Source organism: Meleagris gallopavo, chromosome 9 (assembly GCF_905368555.1).
Source record: "Meleagris gallopavo chromosome 9, MGAL_WU_HG_1.1, whole genome shotgun sequence".
NCBI classification, from domain to species: Eukaryota; Metazoa; Chordata; class Aves; order Galliformes; family Phasianidae; genus Meleagris; species Meleagris gallopavo.
In genome coordinates, this window is record NC_139412.1 from 2,112,863 (window position 1) to 2,130,388 (window position 17,526).

General features: G+C 53.8%; 3 protein-coding genes across 5 annotated transcripts; 1 reads left to right on the forward strand and 2 right to left on the reverse strand.

The window, feature by feature from the left end:
• The first annotated feature begins 1,867 nt into the window (after positions 1-1,867).
• FUNDC2 (FUN14 domain containing 2) lies at positions 1,868-8,268 on the forward strand. Its single transcript, XM_085230838.1, has 5 exons — positions 1,868-2,025; positions 2,344-2,494; positions 3,691-3,766; positions 4,662-4,796; positions 5,465-8,268. Exons 1-5 carry the CDS (start codon positions 1,884-1,886, stop codon positions 5,540-5,542), a joined length of 582 nt encoding a protein of 193 aa, XP_085086964.1. The 5' UTR covers positions 1,868-1,883; the 3' UTR covers positions 5,543-8,268.
• Positions 8,269-8,753: 485 nt separating this feature from the next.
• On the reverse strand, positions 8,754-17,484 carry CMC4 (C-X9-C motif containing 4). Of its 3 annotated transcripts, none has more exons than XM_085230837.1 (3): positions 17,372-17,484; positions 12,780-12,847; positions 8,754-10,258 (listed from the first exon to the last, which is right to left on the reverse strand). In XM_085230837.1, the coding sequence occupies exons 2-3, from the start codon at positions 12,835-12,837 to the stop codon at positions 10,095-10,097; spliced, it is 222 nt and encodes a 73-aa protein (XP_085086963.1). In that variant the 5' UTR covers positions 12,838-12,847; positions 17,372-17,484; the 3' UTR covers positions 8,754-10,094. The 3 variants fall into 3 exon arrangements, with proteins under 3 accessions (XP_085086963.1, XP_010713311.1, XP_010713309.1); XM_010715009.4 differs by lacking the exon at positions 17,372-17,484 and adding an exon at positions 16,930-17,060; XM_010715007.4 differs by lacking the exon at positions 17,372-17,484 and adding an exon at positions 13,768-13,909.
• On the reverse strand, positions 12,777-14,649 carry MTCP1 (mature T cell proliferation 1). The gene is made up of 5 exons (XM_003205630.4): positions 14,508-14,649; positions 14,236-14,406; positions 14,030-14,081; positions 13,768-13,948; positions 12,777-12,847 (listed from the first exon to the last, which is right to left on the reverse strand). The coding sequence occupies exons 1-3, from the start codon at positions 14,613-14,615 to the stop codon at positions 14,034-14,036; spliced, it is 327 nt and encodes a 108-aa protein (XP_003205678.1). The 5' UTR covers positions 14,616-14,649; the 3' UTR covers positions 12,777-12,847; positions 13,768-13,948; positions 14,030-14,033.
• Positions 17,485-17,526: the final 42 nt, after the last annotated feature.

Below are 17,526 nucleotides of genomic sequence, written 5' to 3' on the forward strand. Positions count from 1 at the left end.
GAGAAGAAACGGATGCACGGAGAGCTTCTGCACAGCCCGAAGCTGCTGCCCATTGCTGGGATGCAGCACACAGCACCTCTGGGGTCTGCATTGCCCAGTCCCATCCCGTGGGGTCGGCAAGAGAGGGAGCAGCTGTGCGAGATGGAGCCATCCAGAGCCAAAAATCCCCACTGCAGCCACAGGGGAGTGAAGGAGAAGGGCCGTCACTCCCACCAAAGCGACACAAAAAACCGGAGCCTGAGTTTGTTTCATTTCCAGAAAACGAGAAGAGAGAATGAGAGGCAGGGGCAGAGAGAGAAACCCCGCTGAAAATCCCCGTGCTCTTGCTCTGACGGGGCTGGGCTGCAAATTTCCTTTCTGTGCACTGCAGCGTGCCCCCGAACGGCCGCAGTGCCGGGGCTGTCCCAGCACAGCTGTGTGACACCACCACGGACGTCCCAGCCAGGGGAAGGGGAATTCAGCCGCCGCTTCTCGCCGTACTAAAAGCAGTCTCTCCATTGCAGCCTCAGCAGTGAACGATGGCCATGAGGGTGGTGACACATGGATGTCCCCCTGAGCCACCCAGCAGCCTGGAGCCTTCCGTGGCCCCGTGCACCAAGGACACGTGCTTTTGGCAGAGAACCACGCTGTCTGGTGGAAATGGCCAGGTATGGTGCAGCAGGGGGGCACCCAGGGAGGGTCCCAGCATTTTGGAGGGGCTCTGCAAGAGGGAGCTTGCTGGGGAAAGATGGTTTTATTGGATGCTCGTTGCCCGGTGCAGGTCATGCTGAGCATTGGGTCACCCGGCCATGTGGGCTGGGAGGTGGCGGTTGCACTGGGAGGGACAGGAAGCTTTTGAGACAGGGAAGGGCTTTTGGGCTTGCACTCCTTGGGCTGAGTGAGGCTGGTGCCTCGCAGTGGAGCCTCGGTGACTGCAGGGTGCACAGGTGCCACCCTCCATTCTGAGCTGGAACACAGGGACCCCCAGTGCCGGCAGCACAGCTCCTTCCCCACCGCAGGAGGAAGCTGAGTGCCCATCTCAGGCTACAGTGCACGTGTGTGGGGAAGGACGAGGCCATGTCACCAATGCTGGGGGCAGCGGGGGCTTTGGAGACATTCAGGGGTGACTCAGCTGGCACCGGGGGGAGCATGAGGGGAGGCCTGGTTCTGGAGGATACAGAGCTAACAACCACAATGCGGACATGCAGAGGAGCCCGGTACTGCCTGACATCACTGTTGGTGTGGGATTTCCAAGATAGAATGCTGCTAGTGGGCAGCCAGCTGTTCCATTGCCACAGCCATCCCTCTGCTCATCATTAGCCCTGCCCGGAGGACGGAACCCCAGCGGAGACATGGTGCCCTTGGCCGCTCAGTAGTCGGTGTAGGATCTGTCCGACAGTCTCACTAACAGCTACATCTGATTACTGGGTCACCAAAGGACCACCACCATGCTGCACGAACAGGAGCTGTGCTTGGTCATGGGATGGATGGAGCTGCTGGGAGCATGGAGGGGATGCTGAGCAGTGCTGAGGGATTTTGGCACTCTGAAGAGCACACGCAGGAGCTTTGTGTTTGCAAGAGAGTAAATAAATCTTCACAGAGTGCTGTCTCCTTCTCTTTGTGTTCATGAGAGCATGGTCATTGGGGGCATGGGGCTACCTGCCCTCCCACCCCCCCCGCCCACCCCAGCCCTCGGCACTGCATGCTCAGAGCTCAGCCAGGCCTGCTGTGCCCTATGGAAAGCCGATGCTCGCTGTGACCCCCAGCTGTGAGCCCCACACTGCCGTGTCCACGCCACAGCCACGTGTCCCGCATCCACGCGGGTGCCCCGGAGACCAGGACCTGCGGGTGGGCGGGGCTACGTGGGGGTGGAGCAACAGAGCGGGCGTGGTTACGAAGTGGCGATGCTACGATGTGGGCGTGACCACGCGATGAGGCGTGGCTACATGGAGTGGGGGGTCGTAAGGGGGCGTGGCAGCGCGCGCGTGCGCAGTGCGGCCGGCCCGGCGGCGGAGCGGAGCGGCGCCATGGCTGCGTCGGGCGGAGGTGGGCGGCGGCGGCGTCGGGCTTCGTCCCACCGGGGCGGCTCCTCCTCTCGGTCCCGTATCCTGGCGGCTGGGCGGTCCCGTTGGGCGCTCCCTGTGGGGTCTATGCGGCGCTATTTCCAGTAGCGACGCCTCGGGCGGGCGGTGCGGCCTGCGCCTGTGCGCGCTGAGGAGCCGGGCCCAGAAGCCCGCTGCCCTCCCTCAGGGGCCCGGAGCGCGGGAACGGCGGGGTGAGGCCTGGGCGGGGTGTGAGGGCGAGCCCTGCGAGGCGGGAGGCTTGGCGGCTCCGTCGTTCAGCTCCGTGCCCGCCCTCCCGCAGGAAGGAAGGAGGACGCCTTCAACGTGCTGGACCTGGCCGAGTACACCAAGAGCCGGCCGTGGTGGAAGAAGGTCTTTGCCCCCAGCTCCGGGTCGAGTGCCGAGAAGTACAACGTGGCCACGCAGCTGGTGATCGGAGGGGTGACGGGATGGTGAGTGGCAGCTCTGTGTGGAGAAGGCAGTCCTCGCTCTTACAGCAGTGTTCTCCTTGAGGGGTGGCTGTGTGCTGGGGGTCTGCGCCAACGCCTCACCTGGGAGCACATGGCCGTGCCTTGCACGCTGGTGCTGTTGGCACGCTGCCTGTTTGGAGTTTGGGTGCTCTGGGTGGAGCTTGTGGCTTTGCTCACAGCGTCTTGCTGCCCCCGTCTTTATGTGACGCAGAGATAACTGTTTAAAAGTGTGTGATGGATCATTTTGTCATAACAAATCCAAGCTACCAGCTTCTCGGGTAACTTCACCAAGTGTTTCTATTAAAAAATGGGCAAGAGCAGCTTGCTGTGTTGTTATGCTGTGTTGATGGGGGAACTGTGGTCAAAGCAAAGGTTGCTTTGAGTGACACAATACGCCCAGCTCTGTACTCAGGGTGCTGCCTGCTGGAGCTCTGGTGGCTATAGCAGTGCTGAAAGTTTAAAACCATGTTTGAGACTAGTGTAACTTTGAACCATTGCATCAGCAGTTTCTCATTTGAGAAATGAAAAGTAAAAGTTGTTCAGGCAACAAAGAAGCTGTAGGCTTGTGATCTGATTTCTGTGCTCTTCTGTGGAGCAGCAGCAGGCGTGCTGCCAGCTCTCCTTTTGAAGATGATCACAGTATCATAGGGGCTGGAAGGGAGCTCTGGAGATCATTGAGTCCAAGCCCCCTGCAAAGCAGGACCCTACTGCAGGCTGCACAAGTAGTCATCCAGCTGGGTCTTGAATATCTCCAGCGGAGAATCCACAACCTCCCTGAGCAGCCTGTTCCAGAGCTTCGTCACCTCTACTGTGAAGAAATTCTTTCACAAATGTTGCTACTCAAAAAAACAGAGTACCCTGCCAAAATCACGAGTTGATTTTGGTTAAATCACGTGTTTGCAGTTAGCTTTTGGGAGGGCACTGGTGTTGAAGAGAGGAGAATCAGAACTGTGAAAGCCTGGAATGCCATAGTGAGGAGTAGAAAGTTGTAAAGCATCTCACTTGACTGGGCACAAATTCTTTCCCTTTTTCTCTGCTTGCACGTGGCTTGCTTGTGCTGTTAGTCAGGCTGTCTCTGAGCATTGAGCAATTAGCACCAAAGGCAGAACTGTCTGTGGGATGTGTGCTGAGGGATGTGAGTGGTGTCCTGTTCTCACTGGATCCTGGTTGGTTTGCAGGTGTACTGGATTCATCTTCCAGAAGGTTGGAAAGCTGGCAGCAACAGCGGTGGGAGGCGGCTTTTTCCTGCTTCAGGTGGGTACGAAGGGTGGGCCAGGCCTCCTGAAAAGTGCTGGTGGTAAGGATGGGTTGTGTCTGATGGCTGCTTGTTGGGACATGTGGGGTGTTCCCTGCTCTGCACAGCTCTGGATGCTGTGCAATGTTCCTTGGCACACACAGCAGCCCATCCCCACAGGTACTGTAACCACAGCATGTTAGAACTGGAGCTGTGCTCAGATGCTGCTTATGAAGTTAATTAGAACGTGTACTTGTGTCTCTGATGTGCTACCTGAGGAGTCGGGCTAAAACAGATGAGGGTCTTTGTAATGTGCTGAGGAGGAGGAGAGAATCTCTCTGTCCTTCTGGTTTCTAAGAACTCTGGAACTGAGGGGAATCTCTTGGATATCCTGAAATGCAGCCTAGACCTCCCTCAGGAGGCTCACTCAGCAGTCTTTGGTTGTTTGCTCCTGAGGTGCTCTATCTCACTCTTCCTGTTCTGCTGAAAGCCCACAGCTTGCTCTGAGCCTGGAGAGCTTCACCCTTGAATCATCCTGACCAGATAAAATACTTAGGGAGGAACTGGCTATTAATAGCAGAGTCCACCCACAGCAGCAGGAGAGCTGCAGAGCGTCCCAGCAGCGGATGTGGCAGTTGTGAGGGGGAGGGGGTGCCAGCTTTGTGTTAGAGGAGGGGCTGAAACAGGGTAAGCTGTAGTGTGCCCTTCTTCTAGAGGATTACTGAGGGAGGCAGATGTTGCAGGACAATTAATATACCAAAGAGGTGGTGCGTTGCCTGCTGTTTAAGCTTGTGTGCTCATCCTCTCTTGATCTGCTGCTCCAGGGTGTGAGAAGGGGGTGGGTAAGTGGGCAGGGGGGTTCTGTTCCTGACAGTACTTCACTTCAGTCTTTCATTCCGCCCCTCGAAATTCTAGATTGCAAACCATACAGGATACATCAAAGTTGACTGGAAGCTCGTGGAACGTGATGTAAACAAAGCCAAGCAGCAGCTGAAATTTCACAGCAGCAGTAACAAAATGTCTCCAGAAGTGAAAAGCAAAGTGGATGAGGTGAGACAGCTCTTCCAAGGTGTGTGCAGGTATCCTGCTGGTGGGACAGCAAAAAATGGGATGGACTCCTGGATTTTTCTGTCATGCACATGCAAAGGGGGAGTGCTTGTGTAAAAACGAAGCTAGTGAGATGGCAAACAGTATTTGAGGCATCTCGGCATGATGCCAGCTCACCGTGTGTTGTGCAAATTCCTTGGGATTAAAGGAAAATGTGTTGGGATTGCAGGGGTGGGGAGGAAGGCTCAAGAAGCTTCCGTGCTGGATTTGGAGGGGTGGGAAGGGAAAAAAGCAGATCTAGCAGGGGAGTGGCCTGGTTGCACTGGGCTCTGCAGTACCATGGAGCAGCACGTGCGTCTATCAGCAGCCCCTTCTGCCATTGTCACAGTGTGCTGCCTGTGGCAGAGCCTCATGTGTCTGATATGGGGGGGGGTTTATGTGGGCTCTGGCTGTGTGACAGCTGTTGGAGAGTCTGGGCAGTGCTGGGGCTGTGTCACAGCTCAGGAGCTGTGCGTACAGTGAGGAGCTTGGGGGGGACTTTGGGGCTGAGCATTACTCACTCCAAGCATTACCCACCTCAGAGAACAGCCTGAGGTGCCTTACCGTGGGGAGGGTGGGTGAGAGACTGCTGCTGTTGGGGTACACTTCTGGCTCTTCTCTCCTATGCTTAGGTGATCGTATTTCTGAAGAAGAATGTTATCCTGACTGGAGGGTTTGCTGGAGGATTTCTGCTTGGAATGGCTTCCTAGGAACTACAGTCGACTCATCATGCTCAGCCTCCCTGTCCTCTTCTTCCTCTTCCTCTAATGTAGAAGTCAGTGGTAGTTTCCAGCAGGTTCAGCCCCTGCAGCCCCTACACTCACAGGTTCCAGCCCTTATTTCTTACAACTCTGCTTTTGATTTCCAACTTTTACCTGTCTGGACTGTTTGGGTGCTGTATTGGCCTGAAAGCTTTTGACTTCAGTGTATCATAGTGATTCCTTTCCCCACTGAATATGCCTAGCCCCAGGTTGCTGGATGAGTTGCAGCCTCATAAACATGTAATGGCAGAGAAATCTCTATAACATGCTTCTTCTCCAGTGCCTGGGACCTACGTTTGTCTGCCAGTATATGTGTACACCAGCTGTCAGCTCCTCACTGCTATTTATCTTGCCCTGGTCGCTGGAAAGCCTGAGCTTCCATCTGTGCAGAGCTGGTGTGTGAAGTGCAGATGTGCTTGGCTGTCCTCTGGTGTGGCTGCAGAGGTGCTGAGGGACAGTGTGGGCTGTGCCCAAGGCAGGTGGGTAAGAAGCACATTCATACTTTGTGTGTGGCAGGGGTTCTCTCCCTTTCCCTGCCTCTGCACTGCACATAGGTGGCTGTTTGGCTTTCCCTCTGCTGTTATTTATAGCTCTTACTGGAAGTGCAGCTCTGGTGCTGCTGATGGAAACTGAGCACGGTGCGTGTCACTCGGGGCCCACTCCCTGTTGTGTTCTGAAGGTCTCCCAGCTTCCTGTTCCATACAGCACCTTGCTCAGTCACTAGCTGCCAGCTTCTGAGGTGTGCTGAGGTGCTCTCTTCCTGTGGTGGGCTGGTCCCAGGGTGCTCCCCTGCCTGTGGCAGGCTGGCTGGCACAAGCAGTGCGTATTTCTGCTGTGCCACTTACTGTAAGCCACCTTGGGGCTCAGAGCAGTGTTTCTAGGTCTGCCGTGACCTCCGGCTGCTTTGATGTTGATGCTCTTAAAGCTGTAACTGCTTGGGATGGGATTGCAGGTAGGAATTGCATCCCTGTTCAGGGTACGTTGCACTGATCCAGGTTCCTTTATGCCAGCTCCATTGGAATGGAAGGGGGAGGATGAGAAATCTGGTTAGAACTGCTTTGAGCACCATCTCTGACCTTTCTGCTTACAAGAAGCAGGGTGCTTATGCTTAAACGATAAAAACTGGGGGAAAACCAGGGTATGCCTCCTTTGTAGGAGTAGGCAGTTTCCATGCTCTTTGCCTTGTTTATGTTCCTTTTTTCTTTGAATTTACTGTTTCCCTCCCCACCCCCCCCAAAAAGCTGCTTGCCTAATCCCCTTGTATATTTCTGACAGCAGTAGCCTGGTGCAGGGCTCAGCTGCTCTTGGGACAGTTGTGTGCAGAGCAGAACTCTAACCCACAAGAAAAATGGAATCTCTGTATCTTAGAGGTGTTCTGCAATGGCCATGCTGGATTGGCAACAGCACTTGGCAGAGTGTGGGGACTTGAATGACCTCAGGGTGATGTCCTTCAGCAGGTACAGATAGGTGTTCTTCCCCAGAATGTTTTTTATGTGGGTCAGCACACCCTTCACAGGGAACAAGCTGGAGAACAGTGATGTGTGTGAGTGACCAGGACGTGCTCCAGCCCATCTCTTGTGCTGTGTGATGCCATTCTGAACATACGTGGCTGGTTCTGGTGTGGGTAAAAGGGGGACTCGTCCCCAGAGAGCTGCTGAGAGGGCTGGAAGTGTGGGTTCAGCCTCCAGAGGTTTTGGGATGAGCACTGACAGCCGTTAGCTTTGTTTCGCCTCTGATTGAAGTGTGATTGTGGCAACACTTTGATCTAGTTGGTGTTTTTCTCACACTGCAGGCAGTCAAGAAGCAGAAATTGGTATCTCTGCTTCTGGGGTGAAGGGAGGAGCAGCTGGGCTTGCATCCTTTTAATGATGACTTTTAGGAAAGCCATCAGGGGCTGCAGGAGTGAAGTGATGCAGCAAATAGATCCTCAATAAATTCATGCTTGGGAGTGGAGTGACAAAAAAAAAAAAAAGCAGGTGTTTGTAGGAAACCTGCATAGCTGAATGTGTGTGAATTAATACATTTGTATCGCAGGGCATCTCTTGCTCCTGGAGGGGAAGTGTTGCTTCCCCTCTGCCTGGTGTGTTGAGTAACCCAACTGGCATGCACTGTTCTTTACAAACCTTTCTCCAGGGACAAAATGAAGGTAAATCATTAACAGGCCTTAGGGCTGCCCTCCAGCCTCTGGTCAGGCACTGTCTGCCCATGGTGGGAGGTACTGCATTCTGTTCCATGGGGTCCTCATCTGCTGCTGCAGAGAGGAATGGCCCAGAGAGGGAGCCAGGACATCTCAGTAACTGCTGCAAGGGGAAGAGAGCGGTTGAGGCAAATTCTGTTGGGTGTGAAGGTGGGCAGGGAGCAGCTGGGAGCTGGCAAATCTTTCTGCTGTGCCAGTGTGAGACTCGTGGCTGGTGGTGGTGGATGCTGTGTGCCCACACTGCGAGTTCTGGTGCCCCATCAACCTGTGGGGATGCATTTCTGTTATTGCAGGTGCCAAGATGAGGTCTTCCCCCCACCCCTCCAACACACACGTCCCTTTTGTTCTTGTGTCAGCCACTTCTGGCATCCGTGCCAGCACGGGAGGGTTTAAAACACACTAGGCTTTTTAAAGTCTTTTTATATATTATATGTAAATGCTTGTTGAAGTGATATTTTATTAAACGGTTTTGCTTTAATTTCTGTGTGAGATCTGCTGACTCCTCGGGAACCTGCATGTCTTCATCTCACCCTCACAGCTGACCAAGTTTGTTCCACCTGAGCGGAACTGGGCACGGAGACAAAGGTTTCCTTTAAGGAGGTGCAGCAGGAGCCTGAACAACTCTGTTTGGTGTGCAGTAGCGATTTTCTTCCCACTGCTCCTACTCGGATAGGGCAGGAGGGAAAAATGAGCCACTTGTGAAATGTTTGAGCTGCTTCTCGTTGTTGTCATCCTTTTCCTCCACTTTCCAAGCCTACCACCTGCCCCATCACCCCCACTTTGTCATTGTCATTTTTTTGTGGGGTGGGAGGGCAGGGCTATCCCTGAATTAATCTGAGCCCGAGTCCCAGTTATAAAAATACCGAGCAGCTTCTATTTCAACCTGATGATATCACATGTAGCCAAGCAGCCCAGCTTACAGCTGTGTTGTGCTCTCAGTAAACAACCACACTCAGACTGCAGTTTGTTCCAGTCATTTATTTCGTGTTATGGTATTTCAGAGCAGCAGGTACAGATGGTTTGCCGTTCTAGGCTTCAATACACTCAACTATTGTGCCTAGACTACAGTGGTCTGTTTATAGAAGCTGTATTTTGTAGTTAATTATCACAGCACAAAAGTCCTTTACGGCTAGATCTAATGACAGAGTTAGGAGCCTAGTGGGTTCGAAGTCTGGTATTTCGGTGCCTGGGCCCTGCAATGGACTTGGCACCCACTGAGGTGCCTGGACTCCTGCTACAGTGGACGGAGAGACAGAGGCAGCTCTGAAGGGTGATGCAGGAACCTGACTACCGAGCTCTTCCTACAGGTCACAGGAAATTCTGCTGCACAGGTGAGAGTTACTGAAGAGCCACCTCTCCCTGGGGTCCAGACACAGACGGATTGGGTTGTGTGTGAGTCTGAAGTGCTGTACTGACAGAGAGTGCCTACAACTGTGTGTTCAGAAGTGGCACCTAAATCGGTTCTTGGATCTAGCCCAGGGCTTTGTGATAGGCCTCTGGGTTCCAGCACACCCAGATATGCTGGATTGGTAACATATTGCTTAAAGGTCTTCAATTATACAGAAATTTATAAATTTTATATCAACAGTCAGGATTTCCAAACGAATATTGCTTTTTCTTTTTTTTCTTTTTTTAAAAAAAGATCCTATTCCTGTAGCAATCCCTGAAATAATGTTCCTGTAACATCTTTATTGTCATGCAAATAGCAGCGTGTAGGCAATTCAAATAGAAAGTCATCTAAACTGTCCAGGGGGAAAGTGAGGCACTTAGGCAGAGTGACGCGTGGTCACCGTGAGCTATGCAAGACCTGGGAACAAACCCCAGACCCGATTCCCATTCTTGAGCTTGAACCCCTGGACAGGTGAATGTTGCCTAGAACTGCTGCCCGACGGCAGCAATACCTTTGCTGTGTCAAAATGGACTTTGTTTTCATGTGTCACACTTAAACTCACTCTTAAGAGCACATTTCCTGTACCTCCCCCTCCAGACGCCACAGTAACTTGGTTCCAGCCCTCCATTTTGAGAGCAAGGATAGGTTAGAGTAAGGTAAGCATTCTAAACACGTCAGATTGATTTTTCACAGACACGGATGCAATGCGAGGACAATGTAGATGATGTTTTGGTACAGAAAATAAAGTCTGTCAACCAGGCCATCTCTTGGTACTGCGTTATGCTTTTTGGTGCGCGGGGTGGTGTGTTCTAGGAGCCTTCTGGCTTTCCAGAAAGTCTAGAGAAGGCTCAAAAACACACACCTGGGCTCCGCAGGTGAGTCCATGCTCTGGCACCTGCTGGAGCTGCTTTGTATTACTGAGGTGGTGGGGGAATTCCTTCTGAAGTAGCTTTACGCTTTTCTCTCTCTTCTTTCTCAAAACCTGAACAACAGATGGATCTGCCCTTGGGGTACCGGGCACAGCACTTCCTCATCTCTCGAAGCACAGCTTCACACTTAGACTCCACGTAGTTGTTCGCTGGAAAATAAGAAGGAGACACCAAGTCTACACAGGAGAGCTGGTTTTGTTCCCTGGGGGGACGTGTCTGACCCTGGGCTGCTGGGTGGTGCCCTGCTTTGAAAAGCACGCCCTGCTCACCGACACTCCACCACTTCCCCTGCTCTACAATCTCCCTTTGCTGTCAGCTGGGTAGGATGCTGTCAGCCCTGCTGCTATGGACAGGAGCACATTCAGTTCCCCAGTTTTGCATCTATTGCATCAGGAGGAATGAAGTTTCCCTGTCTGTGCTGTCCCTTTGCTCCCGAGTGCTTTTCAGCTGGATCAGCCCAGCTGCCTCATCACTGCAAGGTGTACGGCAGTAAAATTAAGAGCTTGCAAAGAGGAGTTGGTATAAAAGGGGACAAGTGCACCTGCCATCCCCGGAGGGCTGGGAGAGGAAGGGGCGGGCCGTGTGGCTGCAGCCCTCCCACCATCAGCCTGCTGTGGGCAGGATGCGGTTCTGCACAGCAGTGCTCACAGGAAGCCAAAGCAGCAACGGGAGCCCGTCTGCACTGAGCTCCCACCTCCAGCTCGGGGAGGCCTTCAGCCACGTCTCAGTGCTGCCTTCACCTCTCCTTTCCTTCCCAGGAGCGTGCTCTCAGACACTGTGAGATGGGATGAGCTGCCAGCCACGTCCTGGGGATGACACTGCCCACCTCATCCTGACTGATATGTGACAGCGGGGGCTCAGCCCCACCAGGGCTTTTGCCCAGCCCTCAGAAAGCAGGGCCAAAGGAGCTGGTGCCTTGGGAAGAACACCTTCAGCTCCACCTGCTGCCCAAAGCCCCAGCTGCTCTGGGGGTTCCGGAGGAAGCTGGCAGCCCAGAAGGCACAGACTTGGGAAGGAGAGCTGACACCTCCCTGCCATCGTGTTCCTACCACACACGCTCCAAGGGTTCTCCTAACCATCCCCGTGCAGCTCTGTTTCCACAGCTATGCCCTGCTACCCATTGGGGATCACTCCAGAAAGGCAATCATACGATGGATGGCAAAACACAGATCAAGTTTATGGTTTACAGTGGGTATTCAGTCTCACAGAGGAAGCAGGCAACATCTTTTGAAACAGTGATCCTCTGCAAAATGGCTTTGAGAAGCTGCACCTCCCTGCTCCTGTCCTCATCCTCCACACCATCTGTGTGCACTGGTCACTTCAGGCTCTGCTTTACTTCCTCTATCGCATTAATTCTTGCAGGAAAAATTGCTCTGCTGTCAACTCAGCTGCTTCATCTGTGCGACTGGGGCAATATCACAGCACAACCAACAGCTCACTGAAATGTTGGCCACAGGAGTGGTGGGGCAGCGAGGTGTGCACGCAGCAGAGGAAAAGCCTCTTTGGTAGCACTGAGCCATTCAGATCACATCTGTACACAAACCTATGAGAGTACATCACTTGGAATAACCTCTGTGAAAGTCACAAAAACAGCACTGTCATAACGGGACCAGAAGAGGGCCAAACACCAAAAGCAAAGCATGTTTACAAGTGCTGGGGATGCAAGGCGAGGATTATTGGAGCCCTTCCTTTGAGCTGAACACAGCTTCCGAATAAACAATCCCAGAAAACACGGATATCCACTGACTGAATGCTGCTGCTCCCTGCTTCTCCCCCATGTTCCTCCTCCCATGCCATTCCCCAGCCATCGGGGGCTGTTACCACACCAGCTGTAACCACAACAAGAGCAAAATGGAGCCGTCCCTCTGCTCCATTTTGGCTAACATGCCCAGCTGCTGCTAGCACTGCTGTTACCCTCGGCCCTGGGCTCACAGCCAGTCACCCTCCAGCAAAGCTCCTCACACACAGAGCTCTGCTGGGTGACTCAGAAAACACTCTTCCCAATGTGGCTGAGCTGCGTGCACACACAGAAATGTTCCAATGTCTTATAAATCCCATTTTTAGCAACTACATTTTTTAGAAGTATATTTTTCTCTGCAAGTAACCAACCTGCCTTCCCCAGCTCAGGCACCTGAAGCACGTTATCACCTAACCTCCATTTTCCCAACGACTAATTTTGCTCAATTCACACAAAACAGCTGTGAAGGCCTCCGAGAGGCCCTCGGTCCACCTGCTGCCCCCAGGCCAGGCACACACCTGGCTGCTCCTGCAGGCATCTCTGTGCCCGGAGCTCCAAGCTCTGTGTGTCCTCGCTCCACCCACCCACAGCCTCACCTCCCACTCCAACACAGCTCTCACAGCGTCTGGCTCTCCCCGCCTACAGCTCAGTCCTGAGACTACACACAGCCTCCCGCTACGGCACAGAGAATGCTCAGCTTGGAAAAGCTGTGAGAAACGCTGCGTTGTGTGCTCGTGGTGTCTCGCTCCTTACAATCAAGCACAAAGGAATTCTTTTAAAACCAGTTGCTGCAATTTTGTTGGCTTTGTGGTCAGGTCACGCTCATGTGCTTGCTCGCTTCCTCCTCAAGTGAAAGGAGAACGGGGAGATGTGAAAAGAACAAGGTTCCACCAAAACTCAAGACACCAAAAAGACAAAATGATGCTCGGTACCTTGCAAGCATTTCTGTATTTCACAGGCTTGTTTCTGGCAGGGATCCTTCTGGGACATGTTCGGAGAACTAAAACGACAGGAAAATGTTACTGTAGAAATAACGTTTGGGGAAGGCAGGGGGCAAAACAGCGCCTTTGAGCAAAGAGCTCCTGGCTTCCCTCCCTATTGCAGGTGGTCAGGATGCACCTGCTGCCAACAGACGGGATTCCCCACACTCCCAATGAACACACAAAATGCTCACAGCACTCCTTTCCTGGGGAGCAACCTGCCAGCTGCCTCCCAACGCACCCTTGGGCCTGGCTGGAGGCCGTCAACGCACAGGGAAGTTCTAGGAGCTACGCCTGAAGGCCTTTCCCTTTTCCCCTGGTCGAAGTGTGTTCTTTTCCACTTGGAAGCACAAAGATTCCAACAACGACTCACATGAACACGGCTCTTTTTTAACAGTTCTATGCCTTTAAACCTTTTGCTAAAAGATGAGCCCTCTCTGCGAGCTCTGTGCATCCCGGAGTTTGGCACAGCCATGCAACTGCATCTGGAGGAGGAACTTGGGAAAAACAGCAGAACATCATCGTTATGTTCGTCCCAGAAAAACAACAAGGGGGGATTTTTTGTTGCAAGAGAAATCCTCCTGGGATTCCCCCAAAAGAAACAGCTCTGCCATTATCAGATTCCCAGAAAGCGGACATCGGGCCATCAGTTTGACTTTCTGCAGCTGCAGCACCCACCCGTCACCGGGATCTCATGAGAAACCAACAGACAAACAAAAAGTGGGGGGAGCAGCAGTGGGGTGGGAGAGCTCGGAATGAAAGCACTGCTGTGGCTGTACACAGCACAGGACTTCAGTCCCTGCAGTGCCACAGCTCAGCCCTGCCTCGAGTCGGGGCTGCTGTCAGCCTCCTGCCCATCCCCTGCCCTACAGTACTTCTATTGCCTATTTCCAGCATCCTGGCCAAGCTCCACATCATAGGGCAATTACATTCTGCCTACCTAGAACTCCCCCTGATGTTTCAGTTGGGCACGATACTCCTCTTCACTGCCTGTCCTAAACTCATGTGATGTTGCTGTGTGTTGTTTAACTGCTTCCACCTCAGGGGTGGCCGCATTTCAGTGGAGAGAGAATCATTTATTGTACAAAACATACAAGGACATCTTCCTAGAGCCACTGCTCCTGAAAGACAAAAATTCATATTAAAGAATGACGGGGAATAAACAGAGCACAGTACAAAGCAGGGGTAATGTCTCCACATACCAGATTAATCACCAGGCACGAGTTTAAGCAGCAGTTCTTCAACACCACCGAGCTGTAAGCGACAAGGAAAAGTTCAATACGGCTGCAGTTACTGGGCTGAGAGCTACTGGACTTCAATACAATAACAGTCCTCTGCCGTCCCTCAAGGATCTCAAATGACTTCACAAACAGGAATGACTATGGTCTATTGTCGCCACCATCCTTACCATGAGATGGTGCTCTATCTCCCAAACGCGAGAGTTACTATCCCTGTACTGCTCACCCTGGGACAGCTGCCACATGTGAGGCAGCCGGGATGGGGGGAGCTGGCTGGGTCGCAGCGCCTCACCCAGGGGAACCTGAACTCTTTGGATCCGAGCCCTCAGCATACCTTCCTCCTGGTGGAAAGCAACAAAGAGAGGAGGCAGTTACTGGCAACGCAGGAGAGGCACCTGCGACAGCAAAGCTACAATCCCGGCGAAGCCCAAAGGACACTTGCCTCTTCCGCAGCCACGAGCCACGTTCTGCGGTGCTCATCGCAGTACACACCTACGCGTCGCACCCACAGCCGCACGGGGGGAGCGCCGGCCTGCCCTCCTTCAGCCATCCCCCGTCACTCCTCTGCGCTCCGTCAGGCGTGTGGCATCAGCTCCTTCGTTCCCAGGACATCCGTGGGGAGAGCTCTGGGAGCTGAAAGGCACCTCGGGGGGCGGCCGGCCTACGGTGGGAGATGCTACGCGCCGAAACGTCCCTAGAAGTGGCTCTGGGAGGTTGAGGTGGTGGCCGGGTGGAAGGAGGTCTCTGGGCGGGTTGTGCTGTGGGAGGCGTGTGCTGAGCGGCGTTTGTAAGGCATTCTGGGGCAAAAGGTGCTGTAGGTGCACGGTTAAACCCTGTGAATATTGGCTTTGCTTATTCCGCTAACAGTCCTATTAACAGTCTTCGTGCAAAATGATGGGGGGGAAGAAAAATAAAGATGTGACCGAGGCAGGAGTTCTGTGGTTAACGACGGTCTAAATCCCAAAAGCAAAACTTGTGACAGCAGGTGCAATTAGCTTAAAGAGAACGGAGATCAATCTGGAGACAAAGCATGAGACTCCATATGCTGGAGACTCAGACTGGGAACTCGCGGAGCTGTCATTGTGCAGGTCCTTCCTCTCATCCCTTATGGGCACGGCAGCGTGGTCCACACTCACACCATCTTCTCATGAGCAGCTCTCGTCACTTCGTGTGGTTCAGACTTAAGGTGCTTACCAAGAGCCAACGACATCAGCAGGAGGAACGGAATTTGGGACATGGAGGTGGCTCTTCCCAAAAGGGTTTTGGTTTATCAGCAAGTTTGTCTGTACACTGCTTAGATCAAGCTGAGCCATTAGCAAGCGGAGGTCTGGGAAAATGATTCTCTCTTTGAACCCTAGAAGAGGTAATCAAAATGGTACGGACAGTCTTCATTCTTTATCTAGGTTTAAAGTAGAACAGAATTAAGCTGCAATACATGTAACATCTTCCTGCTATGAAGCAGATGCAATATTCCTATCCCAGCGAAACACAGTGATCTTCCAAAAGCGTGTGAAGTTACAAGGCATGTTTCAGACAGAGGCAAGAACATCTGGGTACAAAATAAAGCAGGGAAGGTCAGGGAGAGAAAAATATTGTTATACAGACAGAACAGGAAACACACTTCCACGTTGCCTTCTATACCGTACACTTGTGGTTCTCTACCTTTTGGAACCAAAGGGCCACTCAGCCTTTCTGAAAACAAAACACCAACCACAGGTCAGCCCCAACAGCACTGTCACAGCAATTTAGGACTGGAACGCTCTTTTAATATTTCTTTTTTCTCCTGTTCTGTTTGTTCCCTTGCTTGATGTGTGGGAATGTGGAGGTGTGACACAAAGAGCACCACTGCCGTCCTGCAATGCCTTACAGCCATTCCAAGCAGTGCCCCAGCAGTCGGGCTTCTGGCATCGGCAGGAATGCAACAGCAGCCAAACCAACCTCACAAGACCTTCAGGAACGAGCTATGAGAGTTACAGTGATGTTTCTGTAAGCCCGAGTCATTCTGCTTTACCCTATTTTGTTCACAAATTCAAGCCTATGTGTGCTTTGCCCGGCAGTGAAAGGCAGCAATCACTGCTGCTCATTTTCAGTCAGCAGAATGTAATTACCCAGGTTGGAATTTGGCCAGGACACTCTCCTACTCTGTGGTAAAATGCCAAAAGCTCCATCATGCCCCCAAAACAACTTTGCTTTCATAGCCTGTTTGAAGCTGGAATTTCTACAGAAAGAGGAGACGCCGTCAGCTCAGCACTGATTCAGCAGTGGAAGAGTAACATCAGTAAGCAAACACCACCATGTCCTACAGCAGGTAACCTCTCCTATCCCAACACAGGCCTGCTTCAGGCTTGCTGAGCTGCAGTCAAGGGGACTACAGCACAACGTGTATGGCTGAGCCCCCTGTGCACACACGTGGTGGTGTGATGGGTACACAGAGTGAGGTCTCACACTGAGGACCCGGAGCAGAACAGGCAGCAATTTGTGGTCTTCTTTTCAGCCTTCGCCCCTTTAATCAGACCCAAACTTCCCCCAGACTCCACAGCTGTAGGCTCAGGATGGAAGGCTGAGGGTTGTGCTGCCAGACAAGCTGCAGGTCAGGCAAAACTGCTCTTGGTTTGGAGCAGGACGGGGATATCAGTGATCCAAACACAGCGAGGAAAGGGGAGCTGCGGCCAGACACAGGCTGAGACACCCACAGTGCAACTCCAGGAAGGGAAAAACGTCTCCAATTCCTACTTTCTCACCGATTTTATCAGTAAGCAACAAGAGCCCTTAGGAAGGCGGGGCTGAAAAAAAAAGTCAGCTCGCTGAGCCCCCAAACAAGCGCTACAAACCGATCCTTCCAGCGCCCCGTTCGTAACCCGCACCTACGAACAGCCCCCGGGCGGCACCCAGACTGCAGCGTCACGCTCCGACGGCACCGCCGCTCCTCTCGGCACCACGCAGCAACCCGGGCGGTGCCGGGCCGTGCGGCTCGGGGCTCCGGAGCCCGCCGGGTGCCCGCCTTTCCCCTCTCGCTCCCCGCAGGCCGCAGCGCGGAGCTGGGCCGGCCCCGAGCGCGGAGCGGCGTGCGGGAGGAGCGCGTCCCGTGACGAAGGCGCCGCGTTCCGAGCTTCTACCGCGGAGGCCGCTGCCGGGGCCGCCCCGCACCCCGCCGGGACGCGGCTCGGCGGGATCCGAAGGAGACGAAACGGGGCCGGGAGCGCGGCGGGGGGAGAAGCGCGGGGAGCGGGGCGCGGCGAGGCCGATGGAGCGGGGAGGGGGGCGCGGCGCGTCTCCGTGGCAACCGCCCCCCCGCCCGTCACCTACCTGCGGCCCCGCGCCGCTGACAGCCCGCGCCGTGCGCGCCCGGCGAAGCCTTCCCCGCCCTCCCCCCTGACCCCGCCGCCGCCCCCCGCCTGCTCGCGGGCCCCAATGGCCGCCGCCGCCGAGCCCCGCCCCGGCCCCCCGCCCCCGGGTCCCGG